This window comes from Corvus cornix, chromosome 24 (assembly GCF_000738735.6).
Source record: "Corvus cornix cornix isolate S_Up_H32 chromosome 24, ASM73873v5, whole genome shotgun sequence".
Taxonomy (NCBI): Eukaryota; Metazoa; Chordata; class Aves; order Passeriformes; family Corvidae; genus Corvus; species Corvus cornix.
The window spans coordinates 6,150,431-6,178,358 of NC_046353.1; the positions used below are offsets into that span (position 1 = coordinate 6,150,431).

The 27,928-nt window shown below is 49.3% G+C and overlaps 2 protein-coding genes across 4 annotated transcripts in view; one reads left to right on the plus strand and one right to left on the minus strand.

Moving 5' to 3' along the window:
- FLI1 (Fli-1 proto-oncogene, ETS transcription factor) overlaps window positions 1-4,689 on the plus strand; it is an 85,733-nt gene extending 81,044 nt beyond the window's left edge. For all 3 annotated transcript variants that reach the window (XM_010403973.3, XM_010403974.3, XM_039564915.1), the window contains 2 exons: window positions 1,113-1,160; window positions 2,151-4,689. In XM_010403973.3, the coding sequence (XP_010402275.1) occupies window positions 1,113-1,160; window positions 2,151-2,680 (578 nt within the window). In that variant the 3' untranslated portion in view covers window positions 2,681-4,689. The remainder of the gene's footprint in view (window positions 1-1,112; window positions 1,161-2,150) is intronic.
- A 6,168-nt stretch (window positions 4,690-10,857) lies between these two features.
- Window positions 10,858-27,928, minus strand: KCNJ1 (potassium inwardly rectifying channel subfamily J member 1). Its single transcript, XM_019288472.3, has 2 exons — window positions 27,814-27,928; window positions 10,858-15,614 (listed from the first exon to the last, which is right to left on the minus strand). Exon 2 carries the CDS (start codon window positions 15,593-15,595, stop codon window positions 14,480-14,482), a length of 1,116 nt encoding a protein of 371 aa, XP_019144017.1. The 5' UTR covers window positions 15,596-15,614; window positions 27,814-27,928; the 3' UTR covers window positions 10,858-14,479.

Genomic DNA, 27,928 nt, shown 5'->3' on the forward strand with positions numbered 1-27,928 from the left:
TTTTCCCATGTTTGATGTTTTCTGGTCACCACACAGGCATGTCCAAGGAGGTCCCAGACTGTAAAAGCAGGCAGGTCTGAGAGCAGTGCCAGAAGCCGTGGCTGTGCCATTTGGGATCCCAGAAATACTTGGTGGTTGCCTGCTAAAGGAACATCCCTGTGCCAGGATCTGCAGTGTCCCCATGAGCTGAGCCCCCTGGGGCATCCCAGCGTGTCCCTTCCCACTGGAAGTGTCTCCAGACATCCCAGCAGGGCTTCCCCGGCCACAGAGGAGCAGAGGAGGGAAGCAGCCCCACAGGGCAGAGCAGGGGGTGTTTCCTGCTGCCTTCCCAGGGCCTTGCAAAGGCCAAGCCCACCTTCCCTGGCGGCACAGCTGCTTTCCATCCCCGTCCTCTGTTCCAGGGCTTGGTTCTCTTGGCACCGGTTCAATCCACGAGCAAACGCTGCAGATCCAAAGCACCACAACCAGAGAGAGGCAAAGGAGAAGGGTAGAGATTAGGTCTGAGGAGGCCCCACAAAAAGGGAAGGAATTCATTCCTAATAAATGCTTTGTGGGGTTTTCAAGAACCACTCAGCCTTGGTGGAGCCAGCAACAAACTCCTGTTACTCTCATCTCTCTAATGCTGTGTTTGCTTCACAAAGAGAGACTCGGGTGAATATTTCCTGCCCTCCCAGGGCAGCAAGCTCAGCTGCTAGCAAGTGAATCTGAGAATCTCATCTGCTCTCCTTTTTATTTAGCCCTTTTTTATGAGGAGAAATACATTTGCTCCTGCTGTGTGGCTGTTCTCCTATCCCACACTCCTTTTTTCCACGTTTGATATTTTCTGGTTGCCACACAGTGCAGGGTATGTCCAAGACTGTGAAAGCAGGCAGGTCTGAGAGCAGTGCCAGAAGCCGTGCCTGTGCCATTTGGGATCCCAGAAATACTTGGTGGTTGCTTGCTAAGAAGGAAAGAAGGAGCACTTCCAGGCCCTGGGAGAAGGGGCAGAAAGAGTAAAGAAAGAAAATGAAAATTTGGTTTCTAGAACAAACACAATGACCTGGAGTTTCTTGTTGATGAAGCATCCTTTAAATTTTGTCGGGTGATTTTTTAAAAATTTATTTATATTTTAGATCCGTACCAAATCCTGGGGCCCACCAGCAGCCGTCTTGCCAATCCAGGTGAGTTCATTTTACATTTCAGACACCCGTTATCAAAGAGGTGAATTTCCCTTCGGAGCTGCTGCTCCAGCCTGCACTGGAGGAGCAGCTGCTGTCCCTGCACCCATGGGGTGGCCTGTGAGAGCCCCTGGCCTCAGTAGCTGTGACCTCACAAGGGCTTTTGCCAAAATCCTTACAGAAAAGTGAGGAAAGTGGTACAACATCACCTCTGTCGGGACAAAATAACCATCCTGGATGTTCTGCCCCAAACCCAGCACTCCCTAAGAAGAGTTTTGTAGCAGACTTAAGTGCTGGTCTCCCAGATTTGCAGCACAGGTTAATTTTTCACTGCCTGCTGTGGGTTACATGAAAAAAGGCACAAAACATCTCTGAAAGGTGCAGTGTAGCTGTCCCTAGCACATCATCTGCAGTAAATAATCCTGATTTTAGGGAGTAAGGCCTGGAGTAAATCCTTCTCGAACTAACCAACAGTGAACACATGGGATGCCTGTAAGGAAACATCCTCCTAAGGCTCTTAACTTACTCTTAACTACCTGTACAACTACACCGAGTAAAACCAGGAATCATCTTGGGAACAAATCATCCCGTGTAACTCAGCTCACCCGCTGGAGAGAGACCTGGAGGTATCCAAAACAATCTCCATGGCAAACAGTGAGCAGTGGAGGGGTGAAGTACATTGTGCTGCCCAGTCAGTGAAAATTCTGCAGAGCAGTGTCCTCACTGAAAGCCCTGTTTATGAACAGCCCGAGCATTTTAAGGCCAAAGGCAACCATTATGAAATCTAACGTGACCTCAGGCGCGGGCCCAGAACAAAGGGCTGAGTAACTTGTTTGCTGGGAACAGTTTATCCACTCCTAGGGCCGCCTTTCCAAGGCCTGAAGGAGCAGTTCCCAGTCGAGATCGAGATAGTCCTTCTGTTTCCTGCCTTTGTGTGTGCCCCGGAGCAGGAAACCCCGAGTCATTTCCTCTCCCCTTGGCTCGTGTCTGCAGGGAGCGGGCAGATCCAGCTGTGGCAGTTCCTGCTGGAGCTGCTCTCGGACAGCTCCAACGCCAGCTGCATCACGTGGGAGGGCACCAACGGCGAGTTCAAGATGACGGACCCTGACGAGGTGGCGCGGCGCTGGGGCGAGAGGAAAAGCAAACCCAACATGAATTACGACAAGCTGAGCCGGGCACTGCGATACTACTACGACAAGAACATTATGACCAAGGTGCATGGCAAGAGGTATGCCTACAAATTTGACTTTCACGGCATCGCCCAGGCCCTGCAGCCCCATCCCACCGAGTCCTCCATGTACAAGTACCCGTCGGATCTGTCCTACATGCCATCCTACCACGCCCACCAGCAGAAGGTGAACTTTGTGCCCCCACACCCCTCTTCCATGCCTGTCACATCATCCAGCTTCTTTGGAGCAGCCTCCCCCTATTGGACCTCCCCTGCAGGAAGCATTTACCCCAACCCCAACGTGCCCCGCCACCCCAACGCCCACGTCACACCACACTTGGGCAGCTATTACTAAATGTTTTCATCTGCCAGTGGCCTTGAGCAGTCTGGTCGGACTTTTTCTTTACTCCTGGGATTTTTATGGTTTTTGGGGGGACCCTTAATGGATAATTGTGGCCTTTCTGGGGAAGAATTAAAACTGGATATTGGTTATTCCTGGACCAAACCTTTTACTTTTGTAACTTTGCCTCTTGTGTCTTGAACTGAGAGATGGAAGCTCCTGTGGGCCAGTACTCTGCATTTTCTTTGGGGTTTAAGGCTTGTGTCCTCTGTAGGAAGTGACAATGAAGATGGTTCACCATTCCCTGGAATGATTATTAGCTTTTGGATGAGAGGAATTTTTAAGGATTCAAAGGCTTTTGACAAGGCATAGATCCAGCAGTGGGTCATAGGAAAAGATGACCACAATGGGGTTTTTCTCACTGGCCATTTGACCATTCAGTGGAGGACGCTGGGCTGCAGGGGACCACAACTGGAATCTTAGCTCTAAGGCAGAGGAGGATTCTCACCCAACTGGAAATTAAATATATATATATTCATATATATATATGTACGTGTATATTTTAAGAAGTAAAGGGCATTGAAGGAACTTTTCTAGAGTACAACTTCATCCGACTGTGTCTGAACTCAGAAAGCAGCAGAAAGCAGAACAAAGCGTAAGGCAAAGTCCAGCACAGACATTCCTTGGAAGCAGAAGTGAAGTGAATAAACGACAGCAGGTCCCTGGCTCTGCCCGAGCCGCGGGGCTCTGGAAGCACCGATTCGCGAACGCTGTGCGTTTGTCAGCCCGTCAAACCAAGGGTCAACAAACCAGAAGGCAAATTACTGTATAAATTATGCAGAGTTATTTTTCCCTATATCTCACAGTTTTAAAAGAAAGAGTAAATAAAACGAGTTGACCTCGGTCACAAATGCAGGTTTGTTTTTTACTACCAGCTCGGTTGTTTTTGTTTATTTTTTTAATGTAATTTGTACATCTTTTCAATCTGTACATTTGGGCTGTAGCTTTGTACGTTTTGCTAAAAAAAAAAAATAAAAAATAAGACATGAGTAATGTATCTGTTGGAGATAGGCTTGGTCCTGCAACTGGATCCATGACTGACCCCCAAAGTGGCCAGAAACCTTCCAGATTGCCCTGGGTTTGTCTAGAGGAGAGGATTTTCTGTATTAGTCTGTTGTAGCTGTCTGCAAATTAACTCCACTTACTCCCATGTTTGCATTGAGGCTGATTGAAAACAGGCCCAGCATCTCAAGGCAACCATTGCAATATTCTGTGATCGCTTTTCACCCAAATCCTGAACTTTGGGAAGACCTTAACCACTTCATAGATAAAAAACAACAAAATACTTCTTTTTTTGATGGCTTCTGCTGGGGGGTTCTGTGGAAATCCGACCCCTTCCAGAATTCTCAGCCATCCCCAGCTCTGCACGTGTGAATGTGACGCTGCACAAGCGGCGGTTTGGTGCCGTAAACAGAGGGTAAACCACAAGCGTTTGGGGTTTGGAACAGATGTCTGGGGGGCGAGATTTCCATGTACAACCCATTAGCTGGCTTGTATTAAGTGGCAGCCAATTAACAGGATCACAACTATCTAGTCTAGACCAACCCCTGGGACTCTGTGGGGGCGGGATTTGGTCCATGTGCGTCCCATTGCAGGAGGGGAGGCTGAAACCAGAGCGTTGGAGTCTGCTCAGAACATTAAACACAAGCACTGATGCCATTATTTAACAAAGTGGGAAGAGAAGATCAGGCTAATCCAGTCAAGTCTTAGTGCTTTCGGGGTGTTTTTAAGTAACATTTCTGCAATAATCGCAAAATTTAAGTATGGAGAAACTACCCATGGAAATGGGGCTTTTGCTACTATATATATGCAATGTACTTTTTGGATATTAAAATATATATAATTTTGCAAGCTATCTTGGTGGGTTGTTTTTTTTAAAATGTATTAATGTTACAATGAAATAGTTGTATGAAGAAGATGATGTAAAAAAAAGTGACAAAATAAATGGTGGTTTTCTTCTCTAAGGCATCACATTGTCCCACTCTCTCCCTCCCCTCCCACACCTGCATGAGCTTGAAATTGAATTTAGCTAAAAAGGGAAAGAAAGCAGCTCCACAGTAGTGGCAACCCATCCTGGCCACTGCAGTATCCACCCACTTGGTCCAGAAAGTTGTTGCCAGAGTTGGTCAGACCTGATTTGGTTGTTGGAGGGATAAAAACCCAGGCTCTGGCTTTTGTCCGTGGAGAGAGAGAGAGAGAAAGTGGAAGAGCGGCCAGAGCTCAGGAGCTGAAGTGTTGAGGTGGCTCTTGGGGTGCCCCAGGGCCCTCAGGAATGTCAGTGTGTGCCCAGCCTGCTCCTGTTTCACACCTATCCCCAAAGCCCGGGGAGAGCCAGTGCTCCTCAGCATTCCTGAGGTGGAGGCTGCAAAAACAAGCACTGCCAAGGAATCTTCTGATTGTGGGTAAAGGTCAGGCCGAGGCACTTCCTGCAGCTTTGCACGGTGGTCCTGAGAGATATCTGGAGCCCCTGCAGACCTGATAAAGCCTTGGGAAGGCAGGGCTGCACGAGCACAGCACTTCCTTCCTGCACACAAGCTTTTGTTGCTGAGCGCCAGGACAAGGCTTGATCGGCTCGGGAAAAGGGCCACTTCCAGCACCCCAGAGCTGCTCCCTCTGTGGATTCCACTGGAGCTGCTCAATTTAGTCACAAGAGCGAGTGGTTTGTTGCTTATCTCTTGTTTTCCACTGCAGCAGCAGTGAGGTTAATTCTGACTGGGCAACATCAGTGGAAATATCAAATGTTTTATTTGAATACCGTGTCCTGCCCACCTGCCAGTAATAGGAAAATCAGAAGATGAGATTGCACAAAAGCGTCTAAAGGCAGAATCTGAAGGTTATCAGACTGTAAAGATGTCCCTGATAGCAAAATTTGGCCAGCAGGAACCCTGGGGGGGAAAAAAGACGTTTGAAAATAACCAACAATTTGAGAAGCATCTGATTCTGGCTGTGCAGTGTGTTAAAGGAGCCCTCCTGAGAAGGGAGGTGATCAGCAGCATCCCAGCTCAGGTCCTCTCTGCCTCCTTTCATCCTTCCCTTCAGGGTACTCGCTGGCATTAATCTTTTCTAGTATCCACGAATATTTAGCTTCAGATATTAATTATTTCTAGTATTTGCTAACATTTAGCTTTAGACAGATTTTGCCTCCCACTCCCAGCATTCCCATGGAATCCAGAGACCTTAGGGCAAGGAGATCTCACCCCAGAGTGCCCGACAGCCTCACACTGCTGGGACACTTCCCAGGCACCGTTTAGAGCATCTTCATAAGATCTTAACAGTTTACATCCCTCAGGTAGAGAAAGAGCAGTGAGGCAGGGATTGGAGTAGTAGATTTGTACCCCTCGACATCAGCCTGGCTTTGCCACGTTGGCAGTGCCAGGGGTGGGACCAGGGGGATCTCCCCTCCCAGCCCAGGTTTCTGGGGCACACTGGGACACAACAAACAAAGAATTTGACAGCCCTAATGCTCCTTTCTGTTTTTCCCAGGAGAACAAGGCAGATGGAATTCAAGTATTTCAGGCTTAAAGCAGAAAGTTTACCAGACAGATGGCTGGGATCACATGGCTGGGAGCTGGGAGTCAACAGGGGCAGCAGAAAACCTTCTCTGCATCGAAGTTCAGGACTCCGAGCTCCCCAGGAAACCCAGCTCCCATTGCAATCAGGGTGAATTCAGCTGCTGATTTCCAGGGATCTGGTATTTCCCCTGGATTTCTGTTCCACCAGCCTCAAACTCTGAGTGGGATCTGGCTCAAACATGCCAAGCTGGAATTAACCCTCCATTCCTCTGTCTACAAATAGAGGGTGCAGCCGGTACCTTGAGTCGAGTCAGCAATGGCTTTACAGGCTCAGAGCTCTGGCTGCCTTGGCTGGATCTCTGTGCTGGTTTTCTCTGTTTGAGCTGGTCCTGCCTCTGCGTGTGTGAATTCCTCCTGCTCAGTTACAGCCAGCAGGTTTAGAACCTGCCTTGGACTGGATTTTGTAGCAGCCTTTGTATCCCCACTGCTGGGAGTCCAGACGATGGAGCTCCCAGCTTAAGCACTTGTTAGATGCTCTAAACTGAGGGATGACAAATCCTTCCAGAGCCAGGCACCTGAGATCACTCCTGTCCAGAACCCCTGGATGCCAGAACCCACCCCCTGCACACACTGTGCCTTCCTGCTTTATATACCTAAAAATTGTATTTTAGCCCTGAGGATGGACTTCCAAACAAGTGTAGGTTTCTAACAGAGTACTGTGGCAAAGGAAAACGATTTCCCTGTGCCAAGACCTTTCCTGAGTAAAGACAAAGCCAGATTTCTCATACTCGTGCCCAACAAGTGCACTCCAGCCCAAATGAGACATTAATTATGGGGGAAATGTGCCATAACTTCTGCTGAGGTAAATATTTAACGTGGGGCTGGCCTTGCCCAGCGATATTTCATGCACATTAATGGCAGTAGATGCCTGGGCCTGAAGCTTTGTGCTCAAAGGAGGATGAACCCAGCTGCTGTTTCCCACCTCTGTGTCACAAGGAAAGAGCCATCAGGCTGTAAATGCTGGATGAAAGCAGCCAGCTTCACTTCATTATCCTATTACAATAATAGAGTTTTTACAGGCTGCTTTGCTGTGCTGATCCAGTATTTTTAATAAGTTCTGTGAAATTAGTTGGTGAGACTTCAGCCTCCTGCCTACCAAAGTCTGTTCTCCACATCAAACCGAGCATGGCTGCATTTGGTGTTAATTAGAGCTGCAGTCCAGAGGCACGTCAGGGGCTGGCATTTATAAATCCACTTCAAAGATCTTATTTGTATATTTTTGCACAATACCCAGCATAACATATACATGACAATTTTCATCTGTGAAATCAGAACTCGCTGCAAATAAAGCTCAGACCTTTCTGTCGTATCAGAAAAGAACTGGGAGACCTCTGACTAAGGTCATGTGGAGAAGGACAACACGAAGTTTAGCTTGTGTGTTATGATTTTTCCCACTACAGAGGTAGAAATCCCTGCACGTGAAGGGATTCTTCTATTATTTCAGATTCTTCTGTTATATCAGAATAGAATTAGAGATCCTTGGCAATAATCAGCTCTTCAGGCTCCAAGAGCAGCAAACAGAGCCTGATACCAAAGCCACTGAGTGTGAAGACCAAAGGCAGAGCAGTTTTGAGGCCATGACAGCAGTCACCCCATCAGCCCTGCATCCTGCATCGCGGTAGCTGCCCCCAGGATCTGCCCTGTGCCCGCAGGGGATGGCACAGCTGGGTTTGCAGCTGAGCAGCCACCCCGACCCGGATAAATAACTGCAGCAGGAGGGGCTTTGGGCAGCGCAGGTTCCCGAGGGGAACCTAACCAGGGGCAGGTACAAGGGCATTCAGTCCTGGACTTCTGATTTGAAGTTGCGGTGGTGAAGGAGGATGTGGAGCCAGGGGCTCTGGCAGTTTGGTGCGATTTCACCCCCAGAGCTGGCTCCTTCCTTTCCAGGAACTGCTGCAAACTTGTTATTTGCTCTGGCTTTTCCTGAAGTTTCTGTCTCCTGGAGCTGTAAAGTCCAGTGCTGGATGCACCTCCCCTCCCTGCTGCTGCACGTGCTATGCTCAGGCCAGCAGAGTCTCCTCCTGCAGCCCTGCTGGCAGCTCGGGCTGGGCATGGACCTCTCCAGCCCTTGGGAGCACAGGGTCGGTGTCAGTATATATATATATACATGTTATATATATATACATGTTACATATATACACTTGCCACACCCCTGGCAGTGTCCACGGCCAGGCTGGACGGGCCTTGGAGCAGCCTGGGACAGTGGGAGGTGTCCCTGCCCATGGCAGGGGGTGGAACTGGATGGGCTTTAATGTCCCTTCCAACCTAAAAGTGATTCCATATCACTTTATGTATATTTCATAGAACAGTATATATATACATATGTATTTGATATAATTGTGTATATATATATATACATATTTGATATAATAGTGTGCTGTAGTGTTAAGGTAAAACAGATTAAGAGGGGGGGATTTAAAAACTTCCCTTAATGCCCCATTTCTGGATCCTCAAGGCTGAGCAGGAGCTGAGCAGCTCCCCAAAATCCTCAGCCAGCACATTCCAAGCTCTGCAGACCCAGGGGTACCGGCATCCCAACCTTGTTGTGGGAATTTGAGGAGCAGCATCCTTCTCCATGAGGGATAGAGGGGAGCAGGGGGTGGAAGGAGATGAGCTTTAAGGTCCCTTCCAACCCAAACCATCCTGGGATTCTGGGCCGGTTCCATAGCGGTGTGTGCGGAGCTCCAGGCACAGCAGCACCACCGGATCTGGGCTTCCAGAACCATCCCAAGGGATGTGATGGCTCTCTGGCTCTGCCACAGTGACAGTGACTCCTTGGGGGGGGGGGTTGGCTCCCTGCTGCACCAGGAGCACTTCCAGAGCACGGGGGAGCTTCATCTGAACAGGAACCGTGGGCACTGCTGCCAAACTAACCCAGGGCAAGGACTCGGGGCCTTCCCGAGGTGATCTGTGGTAGAATCATGGATTCAGTGAGATTGGAAAAGCCCTCTGAGGTCGTGGAATCCAAGCATTAATCCAGCCCTGCTGTGCTGTTGGGTTTTAACAGCTGGGGAAACTGAGGCACAAAGCAGGGAGCAGTGTCTGGTGTGGCGTCACAGAGCAGAGTTCCCTGTGGAATATGGGTCTCTCCTGACCCAACCTCGCCGTTCCCGACCCCTCCGCTCCACTTTAGATGCAGCATCAGCCGATGTTTACAGCCCCAGCGCACCACTCACACACCACCTCCGAATTCACTGCCGAGAATTCCCTACACTTCTGTGAAGGGGCTAAATACATCCAGCTAGCACGGCCCGTGCCAAAACCGAGCCACTAAATGCACTGAACTTTGTGTCATAAAACACGGAACAGTCCCAATAAATTCCTGCTTTGCTTTTCAAGGCTGCCGTGGTCGCGCTGCGGAGTTCGGGGCTGCGGAGCGGCTGATCCGCAGGTGAGCGGTGCCATCCTGTGGCAGCGGCACAGAAAACACCGCTGGATCCCTCGCATCCCCGATGCTCCCCAGCATCCCTCTGATCCCCAGCACCCCTGATGCTCCCCAGAATCCCTGTGTTCCCAGCATCCCCGATGCTCCCCAGCATCCCCATGATCCCCAGCATCCCCGATGCTCCCCAGCATCCCTGTGATCCCCAGTATCCCGACCTGCCTCCATGCTGGGCTGTCACCACAGATTCATGTGGTGACTTTGCACAGCTGAGTTGGTATGTGGCTGCCCAGGAGAGCACGGGCTTAATGCTTTCTGTGCTTAAATTTGGCCAGCAGTGTGAAAAAGGAGACACAAAGTGAGCCTGTCTCATCCCAGCCTCCCCTCGCTTGTCCGCCTCCCGAGCAGGCAGAATTGATGTCTGCCTCATGCAGCAGTGAGTTTGTTCCAGTGCAGGTGTCCCCAGGCAGATGCTTCCACCACAGGAATGTCAGCTTGGCCTCAGGAAGTGTCTTTTGTGTGTATTCAAGCAGCCACGGAGAGAGCTTCAGCCTTCCTCACTCTTGTTCCAGTGAAGCTGTCACGGGCTCAAATGGGATTTAGGGCCAGTGCTGGTGGCCTCAGAGGTTCCCCAGGCTGCAGCAAGAGGATTCACCAGAGGGTTCAGGAACTTGCACAGTTTCCCTATGTGCTTCCCCTTCTCTGCTCACATTCCTGGCCTGGTGCTGTGGTTTCTCCCTGCTCCTGTGGGGAGCAGGAGCTGGGCCAGCACCATGACTGTGGATCAAGGCAGGGGTGTTTTTAGGGGGAAAAAATGAGGGGGAAATCCCGGCTGCTCCCAGTGGAATTCCCAAGGGTGTGACCACCCCAGTTTGCCTGGGGAGCAGGAAGGGGATGGGACAGCTCAGCTTTTGTCAGGCTTTGCTCACTGCTGACTGGTTTGTGGGTGAGCAGCAGAGCTTCCAGGGAATTGTGTACAGGCAGGAGCTACCCAGGCATTCGCTGGGAGCCTGTGAGCAGTGTCTGCCACAATCCAGCAGTGCAAGCCAGTGGGAGCATCTGAGCAGTGTGCCAGGGGTTGTTTTAATTATTATTATTGTTATTATTATTATTTAGGGGTGTCTTTTCACCAGTTCCTCCCAGAGCATGTGTGCAGACAGACAGCAAACCAGCACATGTCAGTTTACCAAAAGCAGTTATTTTAATTCATGGCCCTTTCTCCAGCAGTCAGCAGGATGCCTTATTCATTTGCCAGCAGGAGGGTAAATCTATTTCAAAATGATTGAAATATTATGCACAGCTTGAATGAATGTTTAAAATAAATACAGTAGAAGAAACATGTTGTTTGTGAAATGAGAAGATAAATTAAGTTTAGTGCAGACACATTATTCCCAAGCCTGGCTGCTTGGCTTTCCCAGCGAAATCCTTTAGGCCTTAATCCAGCAGGAAGGGTCTGATTGCTCTCCTGAAGGGGCAGGACTTTCTCCTCAGACCTTCGCAGGGTTTGGCCCAGGCTGTGGCCTCCGCGGTGTGCCCCAGCCTGTGGAAAGGCCTAAGGCAGGACGGGAGGGAGAGGGGGCCTGCGAGGCTGGGGCAGAGCTGCACAAGCAAAGCCCTGCGGGGTGAGGAACCCGGCCTTTGTCTTCCAGTATCGGCTCTGTGGTTCCCTCCAGCCACTTCTGCTCAGCAAGATTAAATTTATTTTCATCCTCTTAACTGAACTTTCTTTTAATGGCAGCAGGGGTGACAGCCCCCAGAATAGCTTTCCTCTGGAGTCTGTCCTGAGTGGCCTGTCCCCGATAACCTCCTTCCCGGCCCGGCCTTTATCTGCCGGGTGACAAACAGCTCTCCCTGGACAGCCAGAGGAAATTCCACTCATTGTTGTGCTGCTGCTGGGCTCTGCCTCAGCTCTATCTGCTGCTGCTTCGGGGCTGCCAGGGCTTCCTGGGGTGACAACCAGCGGGAGGCTCACTCCGGGATTCCCACTCAGCTCCCAGTATGATCCTGCTCTAAGGGAGCCTGATAGCTCAGCCATGGCCCTGTCAGCTTTGGATCCATCCCCTTGAATTTCCTCTGGTCCTGGATCCCCTCCAGTAACACCAAAATGTGCAAAAGGACACAGTCACCCTTCCCCTGCTGCAGTTTCCTTGTGTTGCAGGTTCCAAGGCAGGTGTGGCTGTCAAGAGAGGGAACACCAGGCAGCCACCCCTGCCGGGGATCAGGAGCTGTGGTAGCACCTCGTACCTCTAGAAATGGAACAACACATCCTCATGCTCATGCTGCAAACAGGGCAAAAGGTTCCACCGCTGGGTCGGGAAGAACGTTGAAGTTTAGGATTTTGAGATGGCTTTCCTCAAAAGTACATTGTTTCGGGACCCCCTAGGCTTCGGAGGGTGTGCACCACCCCTTGGACAGGCACTGCAGAGCATTTGATTTCTTTTCCCCACCAGCACTAACATCCCAAACCAGTGCTTAAAGCAGGACTCTTCCCTGGCTCCTCATTGCACAGCTGGGTTTGACCTTCCGAGTGGGTTTCCCTTGTCCAGTGGGGACACTTTTCTGCTTCTATTAAAGGCATCTTCATGCGTCTCTTCTCCCAGGGGTAAGAGGTGTAGCTTGCAAGCCTTGAGCACTGACAGTGCCACTTTCTGGGGACATTACCCCCAGGGAACTGTACAGGAAGCCTCAGGAGGAAATGCAGCAGCAGCTCTGGAAGGATGGAGCAGCCTTTTGGTTCAGACCAGTCTGGGACTCCGGACACATCATTTCCCTTCCCTGCTGCCTCCGAGATTTCTGTGCATGGCCACTGATCTCTTGATGTTTGTTTTGGGGGATCAAAACTGTCCTTCCAAGCTGATAATCTGAGGGGCACTAAGGCTGAAGGTTCAGGTGCTGTGGTGACCGAGACTGTAAAATATTTTTCACACTTGGTTTGCAAGGTTGCAAAAGCAGCACAATTAAAATATCTGACAGTATCTGTGAGTTACCTCAAAAGTCTCACTCCTGCTTCTCTATTCACAGTTCTGGCCCTAGTGCAGCCACTTTTGGTAGCTCTGATGTGTGATGAGAGCAGAACTTGGTGTGCTGACCTTTCCACCCAGAGGTGGAGAAGGGTGTGGCAGCGGTGCACTGAGGAAAGATTGACACAGCTGAGCATTGGCTTTAAAGTGCTTTAGTGACATAACTGTTCATAACGTTGTTCTCTGTACAATGTCAGTGGTTATGTCCCAGGTTACAGATGGCAAATTGGAGATGCAGAGTAAAGTGATTTGTTCTGACCCAAGAGAGGAGTTCACACCACACTGGGACTGAGACCTGAACACTCCTGGTTCCCAGAGTTTGATTTCCATACTCACACCATGCTCATTTGGAGCACAGCTTTCTCTAGTCATCATCTGACCTGCTGAGTTCTCCCCTTCTTTTAGAACCACTTAATCCAGCAGCTTGTAACACTATTTCCATTTTACCACAGCATTGAAAATTGATGAGCCAAGTTACATCACTGGGAAGAGCTCCCAAAAATTCTTTGGTCTGCCACTAGAACTCTCAGTAACAGAATGAACTGAGGGGAAAAAATTGCCTGCGAGGAAGTAGAAAGTAGAAATTCACTAAAAAAGTATTGAAACTTCTTGTTGCATTTGAAGCTTCAATGTCAAAAATCATCCCCAGAAAATGTTCAGCACGACTCAGCTCCCACCGAGCAGGACTTGTTTCCTGTAGGGATGCATGTTTGGCTGTGGGCAGATGAACAGTTTGGAACGAAATCTGAAGCCAAAATGTTGGTAGGAGGCTCCTGGGCTGTGTTTTTGTTTGAACAAGACCTTCGTGCTACAAATGGGAAGATAATCTCTGTTTGCATTGGGGATTTTTTGGAAGGATACATCCAGAGCTGGGAATTTCCTCTCTCCTCCCAGTGGAGCGCTTTCTGCCAGGTGTGAATGAATCAACGTGTTCTCCATCTCCCCACCTTTCTGGAGAGTAGTCTTCAAATGTTTCCCTATTCCCCAGCCAGGCAGCTCCTGGGGCAGTGAAGAGCTGAGGGCTGGGACAGTTGGGAATAAGCTGCCAAATTCCTCTTGGCCCAGAGTGGCTCTGCTTCTCCTTGGTTTTTCAGTTTTCCTTTCCATTTGGATCTTTTTCCCTGAAAGGAGTCAAAGGCTTTCAGAGGGGACAAGTCACATTTTGGAGTTGGAGATGCAGCAGCTTGGTCCAAGCTCTGTCTTCTCTATTTCCTAAACTTGTCCCATCCTCTACTGCTCTGTCCTGCAGCTGTACCAGCCCCAAAGAATGAGGGAAGGAATTGTTTCAGAACATTCAAAAGTGCCCAAGATGCAGAGCCAGAGTCTGTTTTCATAGACGACTTCGACAGCCAGAAATAGACTTTTTTTTGAGGCTTTGGCTCCTAAGTCCCTTAGGTTTCTTTAGCTTTGCCTTCTGTCTCTCCTTTTCACGTTCTCATTCCAGCAGCTGTGTATCTTTACGTCCTAAAATTTCTTTCCACCTTTTCAGACTTTTTAACACCTTTGCATGCCCCTGGAAACTTCAGTGAGTTGGACATTCCAACATAGCAGCTTCATTAAATGTCCCATAGATATAAAAATATAAATTCTATGAAATATAAGTAGTGTAGTTAAATAGTGATCACTGGTATGCTGCTCCTCTTTGATTGGAGGCTTTTGAGAAAACAAATGCTGGGTTAGAGCAAACCCAGACCTGTGTTCCTGTTTTGTTTTACTGAGTTATTTATTAATTCTCAAGACTGAATTCTCTCTGAAAACTCAGTCCCACAAATACCTGGCACTACATTTTTGTGTCGCTGGTTTCACTGACTTCAGACAAGACAAAGCCAGGATTGTCATAACCTTTCTTCTCTTTGGCTTTGGCTTCCTTCTCGTTGGTGAGACAGAAGGCACAGTGGGGAGTGTCCACGGCCACTGTCTTGCTGAAGTTCTGGAAGTCCACTCTGTATTTCCCTTCTTTGGTCTTGGACACCATGGGAGCGAAGCGGTACCCCCAGAGCACCTCCTCAGGGATATAGGATGTCCTCACCTGGCAGGTGGCACTGGTGGCCTCCACGGTGCCATCCAAAAACACCACCAGCTCAAAGTCCTGCTGCAGGAGGGTTTCTGCTGCCATGTGGAAGAAGGGGCTGTTCTTGTCTATGATGTGGTAAATGGTGAGTGGCGAGATGAAGAAGAGATTCTCGTTGCCAGCATCCACCACGAATTCGATGTTGACCTGGTCCAGGATGATGGTCTCCCCCTCGGGGGTGATGGTGGTCTTCAACAGCTTCCCATAGATGTGGCTCCCGATCAGCAGGCTCTTCCGGAGGTTGGCCACGCGGATCAGGAGGCACAGCTTCCCCCCACGCTTGCTGATGACGGCGTTCTTGCTGAACGTAATGGTCTTGGCCCGGTTTTTGGACCTGGAGATCTTGGCCAGAATGGCCCCACACATGAAGGAATTGATGATGACTCCCAGGATGGACTGGAAGATGAGCAGGAAGATGGCAGTGGCACACTGCTCTGTGACACACCTGAAGCCGTAGCCTATGGTCACCTGGGTCTCCAGGGAGAAGAGGAAGGCTGAGGTGAGGCCATTGATGTTCTCCACACAGGGGGTGTGGTTGATGGAGGGGTTGAACTCAGGCAGGTCTTTGTGGATGTAGGCCACGACGTACCAGAGCAGCCCGAACAGGAACCAGCTGCCCAGGAAGGCCGAGATGAAGATGGTCATCTTGTACCTCCACCTGAGGTCCAGGATGGTTGTCCATATGTCGATCAAGAAGACAAATCTGGACTGTTCCACGTTGCCAAACTCGATGTTGCACCTCCCATCCTTGGAGACGAGCCTGGCCCGGCGCCGGCTGCGCTCCCGGAGGTGGCTGGTGAAGCGTTCCCGGAGGTAGCTGAACATCCCCGCTGCTCACAGGGTTCTGCAGAGCAAAAACAATGAGCAGTGGGGTTTAACCTGGACCTGCAGGCCAGGGGGAAACTCTGACACAGCTCAAGACACTTGTTCAGGACAAAGTTATACAATTTGCATATTTTCCTGCAGCTGCTGGGGAAGAGTTCCAGTAAGCTGATGAGGAAACCCAGAGTTCCTTGCCTAAGGAGCATTCCAGCAAAAAACAATCATTTTGGCTTGCTCAATAAACTCCGAGTCAGTCAAGTGTTAATATTGTCCTGTGCTCAGTTGTGTAAGTGAAGCCTGGAGCAGCAGTAACTCCATCGTGGGCATGGGTGGGGAAAATGCTGAGTTTGGAGACCTTTCTGGCTTTTAGGAGATGAAACCTGGCCTGTTGATGCAGTTTTGTGTGTATCTCAGCATTGGGAGACCCTGGATGAGACGTGGATAGGAAATTTAGGGACAAAGGGGAGCAGATGCAGAAGGCATAATTAAGCCAGATCCGGAGTTATTTTTAGCATGGTTAGAGATGGGGCTTGGAGGTGTGAAATTCAGACCCTGGAATCACACAAGCATCTCAAATAGGATTATTAGGTGAGAACAAAAGAAAAGATTAAACTCCAGCAGGAGGATTTGGGTGTTAGCTGACCACAAAGGCGATGCTAAGACTAAGAATGGATTTCTGAACCTGATCCTTTAAAGGAAATTGTAGCTCGGTGTCGCTCTTGTTTTGTCCTTTATGATTGGCCATGTTAACAAGAGACCCAGGGAATAAGAGTCATTGATGGAGAAAATGCTACAGATGTGTTCAGACTGGAATTTGGATCAACCTACATTTGAAAAATTCCCAGCCTTGGAGTTACTCAGACACACAGGTGTGGGGAGAGGCTGATGCTCTGCAGAGTCAGACACTGCCTGGGATGTTCATGGACCATCCCAGGGCCTGATTTTGGCCCAAAACTTAGGAGTGTTCTTAAAAATAATTTATTTGAGTTTATCACCAAGCATAAAACGTGTTTGGTTGCCAGGAAGGATGTTGGATCAGTGCACACTGAGCCCCCCTGGACCCATGTGTGCCTCTTTATTCAGCTTCTGTTGAACAAAATCCTTCTGAGTGGCTGAATGAGCTGTGTGCTGTGGTCACACGTCCTGGGGCAAAATGCTTCCAAAGTGAGAACTTGAGGGGAAAATATTCCCAGTGCTGACTCACACAGGGGTGTTCTGAGCCTGCTGGGTCTCCGAGGAGGAGAATCCCCAGCCACACAGGGCAAGGGTTTGGGATTCCTGCAGCTGCCATTTTCCTTTGGGAAAACCCTGAGGGCACCTTGAATCAGGAGATGCTGAGGGCTTTGTGCTTCTGTTGTTTCTTTACCTTCCCAATAGGAAGGGACAGTAAAACAAGCCTTAGGAGTGACTTTTTTAGAGCAAGCTAAAGATGCTACACTCCTTATCTCAAACCCTGCCTCCTATCACCAGCCCACCCGGGCTTCCTTTTGGTCAGCAGCAAAAGGCTTGGGCTCAAATTGGTGGCAAGTGGACTGCCCAAATTTTGCTTGATTTCATGTGCTTAAGTATCTGTGGCAAGAGCTGTTCACCTCCCCTAAGCTCCAGTTTCATATATCCAAAATGGGGATACCTCGAGTGATGCGTCAGACACTGGTGGGAGTTCAGTGGGAAATGTGTCTCATTTAACTGCAGCCATTTAAACACTGGAGAAGTGTCAGTGCCAGCTGTACAGCCGACACAGGAAAGGACCAAGTGCCCCCTCTGAGGGTCCCCTTGCCACCACAACAGTTTTATGAAGTCAAGAACTGCTGTTTGGCAACGTCCCTTTACCCTGTGATTTTAACTTAGAGAAGCTGCCTGACGTCTCAGCTGGCTAAACCAGAAATCCTCCCATCACACCCAGCTGCAGGCACAGAAAACACCTTCACATGTGTTAATCAGCAGCAAAGAGAAAATATTGTGGAGAGAATGAAGAGAAAATTATCAAGGATGGAGTCTAAGTGCAAATTAATAGCATTTTGTAAAGCCAGAAGTAATTCTATTATTCAATGTCCTTGTTACTATCAGCAGCCCTAAGAGTAAACTTATTTCTGTGTCTCACACAGCTGCCTTCTTTCTGCACTTGGACTGGATCACCTTCCTCCCCTGCTCAATCAAATTAGCGTGAAAGAAATGAAGGTCACTTTGTACTGTACCTTTTCACCCTTCTGCTGCTGAGTTTATTGGTTGCAAATGGAGCTGGCAGAGGTTAAACTTTAAGCCCACATTTGAGGACAGGGGAATGAGGTCACACTTTCCTGAACAATTCTCAAGTTTTATTTTCCTGATGCACTTTTAATATGTCCGTGTTAATGCATAGTTTGAGCAGAAATAAAGCATTCCTGTGTAACACACTATTCCAAGAAGTTTTCCAGGGTTTCAGCTTATTGTGCAAAACCACCCAACTTCAGCTGGCCCCTGTGTTCCTTCTGTCCTTTTCTGCTAGAATTCGGCTTTACCAGAATGGCAGGGTGAAATTCTGGGATGCCTCACCTTGTGCATCGTGAGTTGCACATGCACTCCTTAGGCAGAGAGGGGCTCCTAACCTCAGGGAACAGGTGTGAAGGGGAGAAATCTGCAGGATCTCTGGTTTCTGATCTGCCTGTGTCCTCACATCAGGGGTCAGGATAAATCACCCTCACAGTTCTGATCCAGCCTCCACGGGAAACTTTCCAGAATTTGAGTGGGGATCTGGACACACAATTGAACAGATAACAACCACAGAATAGCTGAGAACAAGATGATCAGCCTGGATCCTTGAAAACAGGTCCCCAGCTCCAGCATTCTTCTCCTGCCTCTTTAAATCATCCACAGCCCCTTCCAAGGCTCCCTTACAAGCCCTGCTTAAGCTACCCCTGAGCAGATCAAAGAGGCAGAAGAATTACACCCCTCTTCAGCCAGAATGACAAAGGAATTCTCCTTTCAACAAATCCCTTGCCCCCACACACAGCTGAAATGTGTTGATTTGCTTCAGCAGGAGAAAAATTCTCTCCTGGATAAGTGTGTTGTGAGTATATCAGCAACTGTCTGGAGGAGATTATATAAAGCAAGTTATATAATACAGCAATTAAAGCCCTTTTAATTCAAATCAGCAGAGGTGCCCGACTACATCCTAGCTAATGTTTACCAGGATGTGTTTCCTGTTGGGCCCACATAAACAGGGCACTTCTGTCTGTCTGGAGCAGGGAATTCTGTGCTGTGGGACTTGGGGATGGTGCTGCTGTCCCAGGCAGTGCTTATAGAGGGTGCACTGCTCCTGTTCCTACACAACACAAACTCCATCAATAAACATGACCTGGTGAGGTTAGCTGTGAAAACAAGGAGTTCCCACTTCCCTGGCCCAGTCTTGTATTTCCCAGTGATCATCAGAGTAAGCAGAAACTTTCAGATTTCCATTCTCAGCTTCCCAAGTACTCCAGCAGTGCCTCCATCCCAAATATCTGAGAGCTGTTAGCCGTGTTTCTGCCTGTTCTCTGCAGCCCTGCAGGTGGGTGACACCAATCCTTGCAGTTCCTGAGCAGCTGCAGTTCTCTGCTCCCTCAGGAACGTTACTGGGTGCTTCTCCTTGCTCTTACTTCCTTGCAACTGGTTTGGTTTGAAAAATTTGGATGTGGGGGATAACGACATTTAATCATTCCTCGGGTAAGTTTTATCCAGGGAAATGGCTTTAATCCCAGCCACGTGCAGCCCTTGAGGAGACCAGAGGGGGAAGGGAGGGGAAGGTGCTGAATGTTTGATAGGGGCCTGACAAGAACAAGACTCCATCTCCTGCTCTTTCGCTGGAGTTCTGGTGTCTCCTTCCCTCACTGGCAGCAGTGGGAGTGGGAGCCAAGCTGGCAGAACGGGATCATTAGGGGGAGACAGAGCAGCTCCCGGAGCCCGCAGCCTGCGCTAGAAATACATCTTTGTTAGGGATTCAGAGGAAGTTCTAAGCAGCTTAGGTAGAAGAAAGGGGATACAGAGTTAAAGGATTTTTTTTTCCAGTCCTGTTCAGTTCTCTGCAAAACTCAGATCTTCTTTCGGTCCTTTCTGTGTTTTTCTTTCTGTTGAACTTTCTCTGAACAAAGTATGTGAAATATCCAATTCCTAATACCTTATCAAATCCTTTTTTATTAGAAAAGCAAACTCTAACACTCAGTCTCATGGTGAATTATCTGCTGGCTGCTTTACTACCGAGCCCTGTGGGGAGTGGAGCTCATTTACCCTCTGCCAACTGCCCTGGGCAGAGCAGGATTGAGCCCGTTGGGATGGGATGGAGAGCAGGAATAGGCCTGTTGGGATGGGATGGAGAGGTGGAATGGGCCCGTTGGGATGGGATGGAGAGCAGGAATGGGCCTGTTGGGATGGGATGGAGAGGTGGAATGGGCCTGTTGGGATGGGATGGAGAGGTGGAATGGGCCTGTTGGGATGGGATGCAGCAGGAAATGGCCTGTTGGGCTGGGATAGCAGTTGCACCATTCTGTCTTGTTGCCTATGTCAAAATCAGAATCAAGGACTGTCACAGAGAGCCCAATCAATTGGGAGTGGAGGAAAAAACAAAGTCCCTAAAGCAGCCAGTTGGCCTTGGGGTCTGTCTGGAAAGAACCTGATTTGAACCATCCTCTGAGCATCCTCCTGAGAGACACATCTGCCAAGGGACCAGACCTGCTGGGCCTGGCAAGGTTCCTTCTTGGCCCTGGCAATGCCACCATGGAATATTTATCCCTGGCAGCAGCTTGGAGTGCTGAGCACTGTGGCTGTGCCTCCAGAGTGCCGCCTGAAATGCCAGTTCCATGTGGGAAATGTGATCCTTCCATCCGGCTCAGTGCTAAGCTGGAGTCTTGTCACAGCTCCAGCCCAAGTGACTGCATTTGCCTAAAGTCCAAGTGGAATTTCAAGTGGATCCCCCAAAGGATCTTATCCCCCGCCTTGCGCTCTCTCCTGCTGAACAGAATTACTGTGAGGTGCCCGAGCTGCCCTTTTGCACGCAGGAGGGGCAGAGGGGTCCCTGCCTGCCTGCCTGCCTGGGGGCTGGCAGCAGTCCATAACATGCACTGGGAAAATGGAATATCCTTGGAACAGGTGTCTCCCACCCCAGGTGTGAGCACCGAATGAAGAAATCCCTGAAATGCCTCCTCAGATGGAGGGAAGGAGGGAGGATTGATCCTCCTGTCTCGGACCTGGATGAAGCAGGACTGGCGCAGCCCAGCCCAGCCCAGCAGGGACATCACCAGGACATGCACTGTCCCCTCCCTTCCCTTCCTCATGTCCTGACTTTTAGGAACAGAACCATGTCAGCTCTGACATTTATGGGATGTAGGGACTCTACAGGAGCAGTTGGCTGCTCGAGGAACTCAGTCACCTCAGAAGTGCTGCCCTGCCCTGCCCTGCCAGGGGGTTCTGCCCCTCTGCCTTAAATTAGATCTTCTCCTTGTGCTTTGTCCCTGTTTTTTGGGTTTGGCACCTGAGCAGCCCCAGTGTGACTTGAGTGCCCCTCAGAGCCTCCTTTCAATCATATTTCTGTGATAACAGACAGTCACTAATCCCACCCAGGAATGCTGTGCCCTGCACACATGGTTTGAAAAGAGGGGCTGCAGTTCCCCCCACACAGCTGAGGGGAAGAAATAATTCCCTCCTGGGAATAAATGAAAGAACAGGCACTGCAGCACTGGGGATGCAAGCAAATCCTGTTTTCCAAAAGCTTAGGAGCGTTTGGGGTCCTCAAAGGTTAAAATACTTACCTCAGATGTATAAATAAAGGATTTACAGCAATAAAGACATTACTGTCATTGTTAGCAATTAATAATACTGTAATTAGTGCTGCACAGAAATTAATCCAGGGCTGGGGGCGGGGGGGGGGGGGTTGGTGTTTAAAGGCTTCAGCTGACTGAGAGCAAAGGACACATCCCCAACACAAACACCAGGAAGGGTTTGGTAGAGGAACAGAAGCAGCATTTCCTCCTGTCCTGGCCCATGGTCCCTCCGGGAATGTGGCACTTGGAAACACCTCTGGCTGCACAAAACCCAACAGTCACTTCACAGGCACCAAAGAAAACATCATTATTGGATATTTTTGCAGTGCCAGGTTAATTCCACGGCTGGACTGAAGCTGCCACTGCACCTTCTGCTGGGACAGAGAATTCCCAGGCACCAGCTCAGGGTGCAGCTGCGCTGGGGCGTTGCCTCTGGAGACAGAGAACCGGGAGCTGAGCTGGCTTTCCAGCGGGATTTCTCAACAGAATTAATTTCTATTTTCAGACAAATAGGTTTCCACTGAAAATCTTCAGTTTTTAGTAGGAAATGGCTGTCTGGGAGAAATGACTTGTCAAGCAAATTATATCTTTTGGGATTTTTAATTTGGCCAAAAAAACCCTCCCCAAATAATCCTCATTGTAGTAGAGTTGTGTGTGATGTGTTGTGGCTGCATGAGGAAAAAACATCGGGATTTAACTCCCCACCAGTGTTGTACTGGATTTGTGTTCTGCTTTAAGAGAATTGATATTGATGGGCTCAGAAGCCTTGAACATAAAGCTTTTTGCTTTTAGCTGAAATTTTGCATGGAGAAAGGCGGGGTTTGTGTGGTTACTTCTGCTCTGTGCTGCCAGACAAAGGCACTGCCCTGCAGGGATGAGAAGGGCAGATGGAAATGGGTTCTCACCTGGACGTGTGGGATTGATCTGAATGCAATGAAACCTCAGCAGTGAGGGCTGGAAGGCAAATGCTGCATAAACACCCCCGAAAAGCCACAGGGGAAATGGGCAGAGTCATGTGAGCCAATTCTGCACATTCCCCGTTCTGGTGTTCTTTGCTGAGCATTTAAGGGGTTGAATCATTAACTCCCATTTGGTTTCTCCAGGCTGGCAATGTCAAGTGTCAGTCACCAGTTGCTGCAGGAGCCCAAAGACAGCTGGTTCTGGGCTTGGGGACACAGCAGGGGACAGACTTTGCCAAGGCAAAGCCACCTGTGGGCACTGGCAGGTCTAACCCTGCTTTGCTGTCAGGGTACCTCAGCACCCAGCAACGCTCTGCCAGATAAAAGCCTCTGCTCCTTTCTCTCCAAAGTGCTGGTGAATTTAAGCTGATATTTCTGTGGCACTGCCCCAGACAGGCCCCACCTCTGGGCTGGGGGCAGAGAACTCAGCCCTGGCGAACTCAGTGGGTTGGGAAAGAGTTCTCCTCACTCACTGCACAGGAGGAGCGTTGCAGCTGCTCCATCCGGGCTCTGCACAAGGACAAAAACACAACAGCAAATGTTGCTGTGTCATACAGGCTCCCCACAGTCATTCAGAGAGCAGCCAATTCCAGCTCTGGGGCAGAGACATGGTAAAGGGGCACTCAGAACACACCCAAGAGCCTGGCTGGCCCTGCCATGGCCAAACTGCATCCTTAGGGGCAGGATATGATGTGCTCTTGGGATACTCCCTGTGTGCGAGCCTGAGGAGCATGAGGGAAAGGCAAATAAACCCCTGCCTGCAGGGAACTGCAGCAGGAAGAGCTGCTCTGTGTTTTTAGGATACAGACCCCAAAAGGATGCTGGTAGCCCCGGTGGGAACCCCACCCTGGGGATCAAGCCCTGCTGCCATCTCTCCCCTGCACACAGCGCCAGGGAAAACCCCAGTCAGCAGCTCGGGAATATTTCCATGGAATGTGAAGAGCACTGTCCTCACCTTAAGCTGTAATTCCAGCAGCCCAGCCCTTGGTGCTTATCAAGGTGACTTTGGTTTCTAAACTGGCCAAACTCCCCCTGTGCTGTGCTGGTTTGGTGCCAATAACCCAACCAGAGCAGAGAGCTCTGTCACACTGCTCTGGATAAGCCAGACTCAAACCCTGCTTTGCCAGGTTTCCATTGGGAATGCCAGCCCCCAAGCACTTCCCAGACAGCAGGATTGGCAGAGGAAAGACTTGGGGATGTACAGGATGATGTGATAGGTGGTAGCTACACTCCCCAGCCCCCCGAGGTGGTTCATGTGAGGATTCACTGGCCTGGAAACAGCAGCTGTTGAGCTGGGGCCCTGACTCTGTGGGCTCAGGTGTTTCCATTGCTCTCTAACTCCTGGTCCCTGTCTGCAAAGGAAATAAGAATCATTTCTCTACTTTACATGCAACTGTAGGCTATTTTAAGGCTGAGGCTGGGGTTTCACCAGGTGTTTTTTACTGCACAGCACCCTCTGCCCTGCCCTGTTAGAGTACTACAGTTGCTTCAGTAGTAACTGCAGCCATCCCTGGGCACAGCTGTCAGGGATTTTGAGGCCTTTCAGGAGCACGGGTGTGCTATAAATAGAATTTATTGCTCCTTGTTTCACAAAGAAGGCAGTGCTTTCACACTTTATCCCTTTCTTCAGGTAAACACACAACAAAGTGAGGAAGGCTTTCTCTCAAGATCAAAGTGTGTGTAGAGCTCTTCCCTTGGATCATTTGCATCACTGAACTGTGCGTGAGGCATTTTCCTGTCTCACCTGCCAAGGATTAAAGGCTGCACTGCAGCCTGAGTTCTGTGCACCTCATCATTTAGCACCTCATCCCCTTCCTTTAATAACAGTACTCTCATAGTAAATCCCACAAATACGTAGTTTACAGAGGGCTTTTCTACCCTTAGTTCTTCTGCTACTGTTTTGTCTGTGCCTGCCTCTGCTGTTGCTTGGATTTGGCTTTGTTTTGCAATCAAGTTGTCCTTGTTTCCTGAATTTCTGTACGTAGGATCACAGTTTCTCTTGGACAGGAACATTAACAGACCCTTTGCCTCATGATCATGTGCTGAGTTCCTCTGGATGTGTCCTGCCTCTCATCCAGGAGTTCCCAGCAGATGTGTTGAAAGGAACATCATTCCAGACTCACTCTCCATTAACAGACGTTTTGGACTTCAGCTTTTGAACTCGCTTTTTACCTCAGAAGTGTAAAGGCTCTCCCTTTATCTATGGCCAAAGTCAGGTGGGCTGCAGTGGCACCACAGGGAATGGGAGAATGCAACCTCTTCATTCTCACTGTACATCCAGAGAGCAAAGAAACCTCTGGTGACCCCACAGAACTGCTCAAAAGGGAAAGGATTTGTCACATTCCTGAGCAGATGCACTTTTCCTTTGGATAATACAGGTTTCTGCCCTATGAATTCCTTTCAGTGTCTGCCTGCGTGTCGAGCTGAGCTAACACTGAAGCACATCAGCCCCCACCTGTTGATTTTCCCTGCTCTCCTTTTGCTCCCACTCTCCTGAGGTGCAGCAGCTCCCTGGCAGGCTGGGACCTGCTGCTGCACCTTGAATCAGCCCAGGCTGCACAGTCACAGATCAGACCAGTGGCTGGCAAGGTTCCTGTCCATCACAAGTGCTCCAGACTGGGGCTGGTGGGTTTTGTCCTGCCCCTGGTTCCTGACACCTGATTCCCATGATTTTCAACAACCTCTTGTCCCATTCCAGTCTCATCTCGGTGATTTCCATCGCTCAGCTCTCCCTGGCTGCTGCCCCAAGGTGTGGATAACAGCCCTAATTCCAGGGATGCACAGCACAGCCTGCAGCCCTTGCCACGGCCTTTAGACTCAGCTTGGCAACCCAAGACTTGGGCTGTGAAAAGCCCAACTTCAGACATTCCCAGCTGAACTCAGAGCTGCTAAAGGCATTTTGTGCTCTTCCGTACAAGGTCTGATGAAGCAGATTTTGTCCATCTGAATTAGAGTCTGCTTGTGCCCAGCAGATTGGTTAAAATGTTCCTGGATTTATTACAATTTAATGCCATGAAAGCTAAACAAATTTCAGGAACAATTTTGAGGATCAGATCTCAGCAGGCAGCTATTTGCCTAATGTCCTACTTTTTTACACATCTCCTGCAGGAAGCAAGGAGCTTTTAGCTACACGGGAACCTGATTATTCCCTGAAATATTGGCACTGAAAATTGCCCCTTTTCAGGCCATTTCTTGCTGTCGAGGCATGCTCAGCACCCTTGGAAGGCGCAGGGGAGCACAAGCTGCAGCTCTAAAGGCAGGAAGGCTCTGCTTTGCCTGGGATATGCAATATTTCACCAGCAGGGCTTTTTCTATCCCAATCCTCCAGTTACTTTTGTGCTCCTAATTATTTCTATGAGTGTAATTGACTTGCAAGACATTCTTGGCTTGCAGAGTGCAGGGAGTGAATTACTGACCCATCACAAGGGTCATTGATGTGAGGAGATGTCAGAACAAACTGGGTGCAAAGCAGCTACTTTGCATTCCTAATAGCAGATGTAAGCCATTAATAACTGTGCTGCCTGCTGCACTCAGAGCCTGCACAATTCGGGTTTGACATGCACATGGCTGAGTTCATCCTCAGTGTAATTTGAAATTCATTGGGCACGGACTTCATCTCCTTCTGCTGCTTGAAAATCTCTCCCGCGCCGAGATGTGCTATGCTAATTCCAGAGTTTATGGCTGACTTGAGATGTTACATTTGAAAAATCAAATCCAATTAAATCAACTTATTACCAAGGTCAGAGACCAGCATTCAGTACATTCATTCCTTGCTATTTCACAGCAAGGAGTAAACTTAGGGAGCAGATTCTGTCTCAACCCAGAACCAAACGAATCTGTCCTAATCAAACGGCTTTTGGCCGCAGGAGCTAGGAAGTACAGTCAAGTGATAAAGCAAACCTCAGAGTCCAAATACCTGAGCTGAATTCCCAACTTTCCACATTTTTTTTGTGTACTGTTGGACAAATATTCTCCTCTTTGTACCTGTTTCCCCATCTGCCCATAAGATGGAAGAGGAGCTCAGGGGCTGGCTGGATAAATTCAATGACTGCAAAGTTTTGAGACCTCTTGAGTGCAGAGCTGTGGACTGGCAACAGCATCAGCTTGCTGTAGTCAGAGCTGGAACGGAGCTCAGATTTTAGGAGAGTCTCAGCAAGAGATGCCCAGTTGCTGTATCGGCAGGCACCTGTTCATTATCAGAAGAGTTCTGCGTGTATAATATCTCAATATTCTCAGCAAGGAGTGAAACAGAGGGAACATGCAATGGCTTTTGGAGGGGGACAAATATAAAGCTGATTTGCAGATCCTTTTGCAAATGAAAGTCTTAAGTTTAGGTTGATGATGAGCTCCCACACTGCGCAAGGCTTTGTGTTTAAATTACACCCTCACCAAGTGCCCAGGGGCTCTTTCTGCCTCTTGTTGTTCAGCACCTACCGCAGTTCCTGCAGGAGCTCCTTGTTCCAGACAGAACCAGACGAAAAGTGAGAGTGATGTTGACTTCTTGGATGCCCTTTATATATATCCCACTGTTTCATTCCCAGGGGAAAACAGCTTAACCTTCCTAGGCATCTCACATCCTCCCCATTCATTTAGGAGCTTAAATCTTGATGGAATTTTCTATGGTGGTGATTTGTTCCAGCAACCTGAGGAAATTCACTCAAGTGGCTCACTTCCTCCCAGTTCTCAGAAAATGGCATCTCAAAGTGAATTGCTTCAAACTTCCCTGGATCGCCAGCTACACAAGCAGTTCTAGGTACCAAGATTCCTATTTTAAGTTCCTGCTTCTGTTAAGTGCCTAAGTTGAAACTGGGACTAAATTACTTCCAGAAGTGAAGCTCTGACCTCAGCCATTAATGAGCTTTTAAAAATCTTGTATCAGTTTTACCTCTTCATGTAGGATTCAATTATGCAGCAAACCTCAGGATGTTATTTGAGCTTTCCAGAGTCCTACTAAAGTGGTGTAAAACCCATGAAGGATTTACTCTCACCTCACTTTACCTCTTCAAATGTTTGAAGAGCCCAGGCAGCTCATTTAAGAGAGGCACCAGAGCTGCAGTTTATATTTGAGGGCTGAAGGAGCAGTTCCTCAAGGCGTCTCCTCTCACCCCGGGTGACAAGATTAGACACAACCCCCAAATTTAAACGAAAAGGGAAGTGAGATGGACTCCTCTCGATATTAACAAACATCCACGCGCAGGGTGGCCATTCAGGTCACAGCAGCTCTGCCCTGTGATGCACATGTCACTGTGTAACTGCTTGTTTTCCCTTTGGGATGGGCATTCCAAGGGCTTCCAGCAGTACCTGGCTGCTTGTTACCCGTTCTGGGCTCCTCTGGCACACTTCTGCCCACAGCACAGGAGGTGGTTGGGAGAGTTTATGAAAGTCTGAACCAAGCTAAATTCCCTTGCCTTTCTCATGGAATGCTGCAGAGGCAGCAGATTCCCACATCCCAGCCCTGCGTGGTGAAAGCAAGAAGGGAACAAACCCTTACCTGAGTGAGGCTCAGCAGGGAGGCTGTGCCCTCATCGGCCCCGCGCTGCTCCCAGCTCCTGCTCTGGGACAGGGCTCCTGGAGACCTCTGGGGGCACCCAGAGCACTGGAACTGA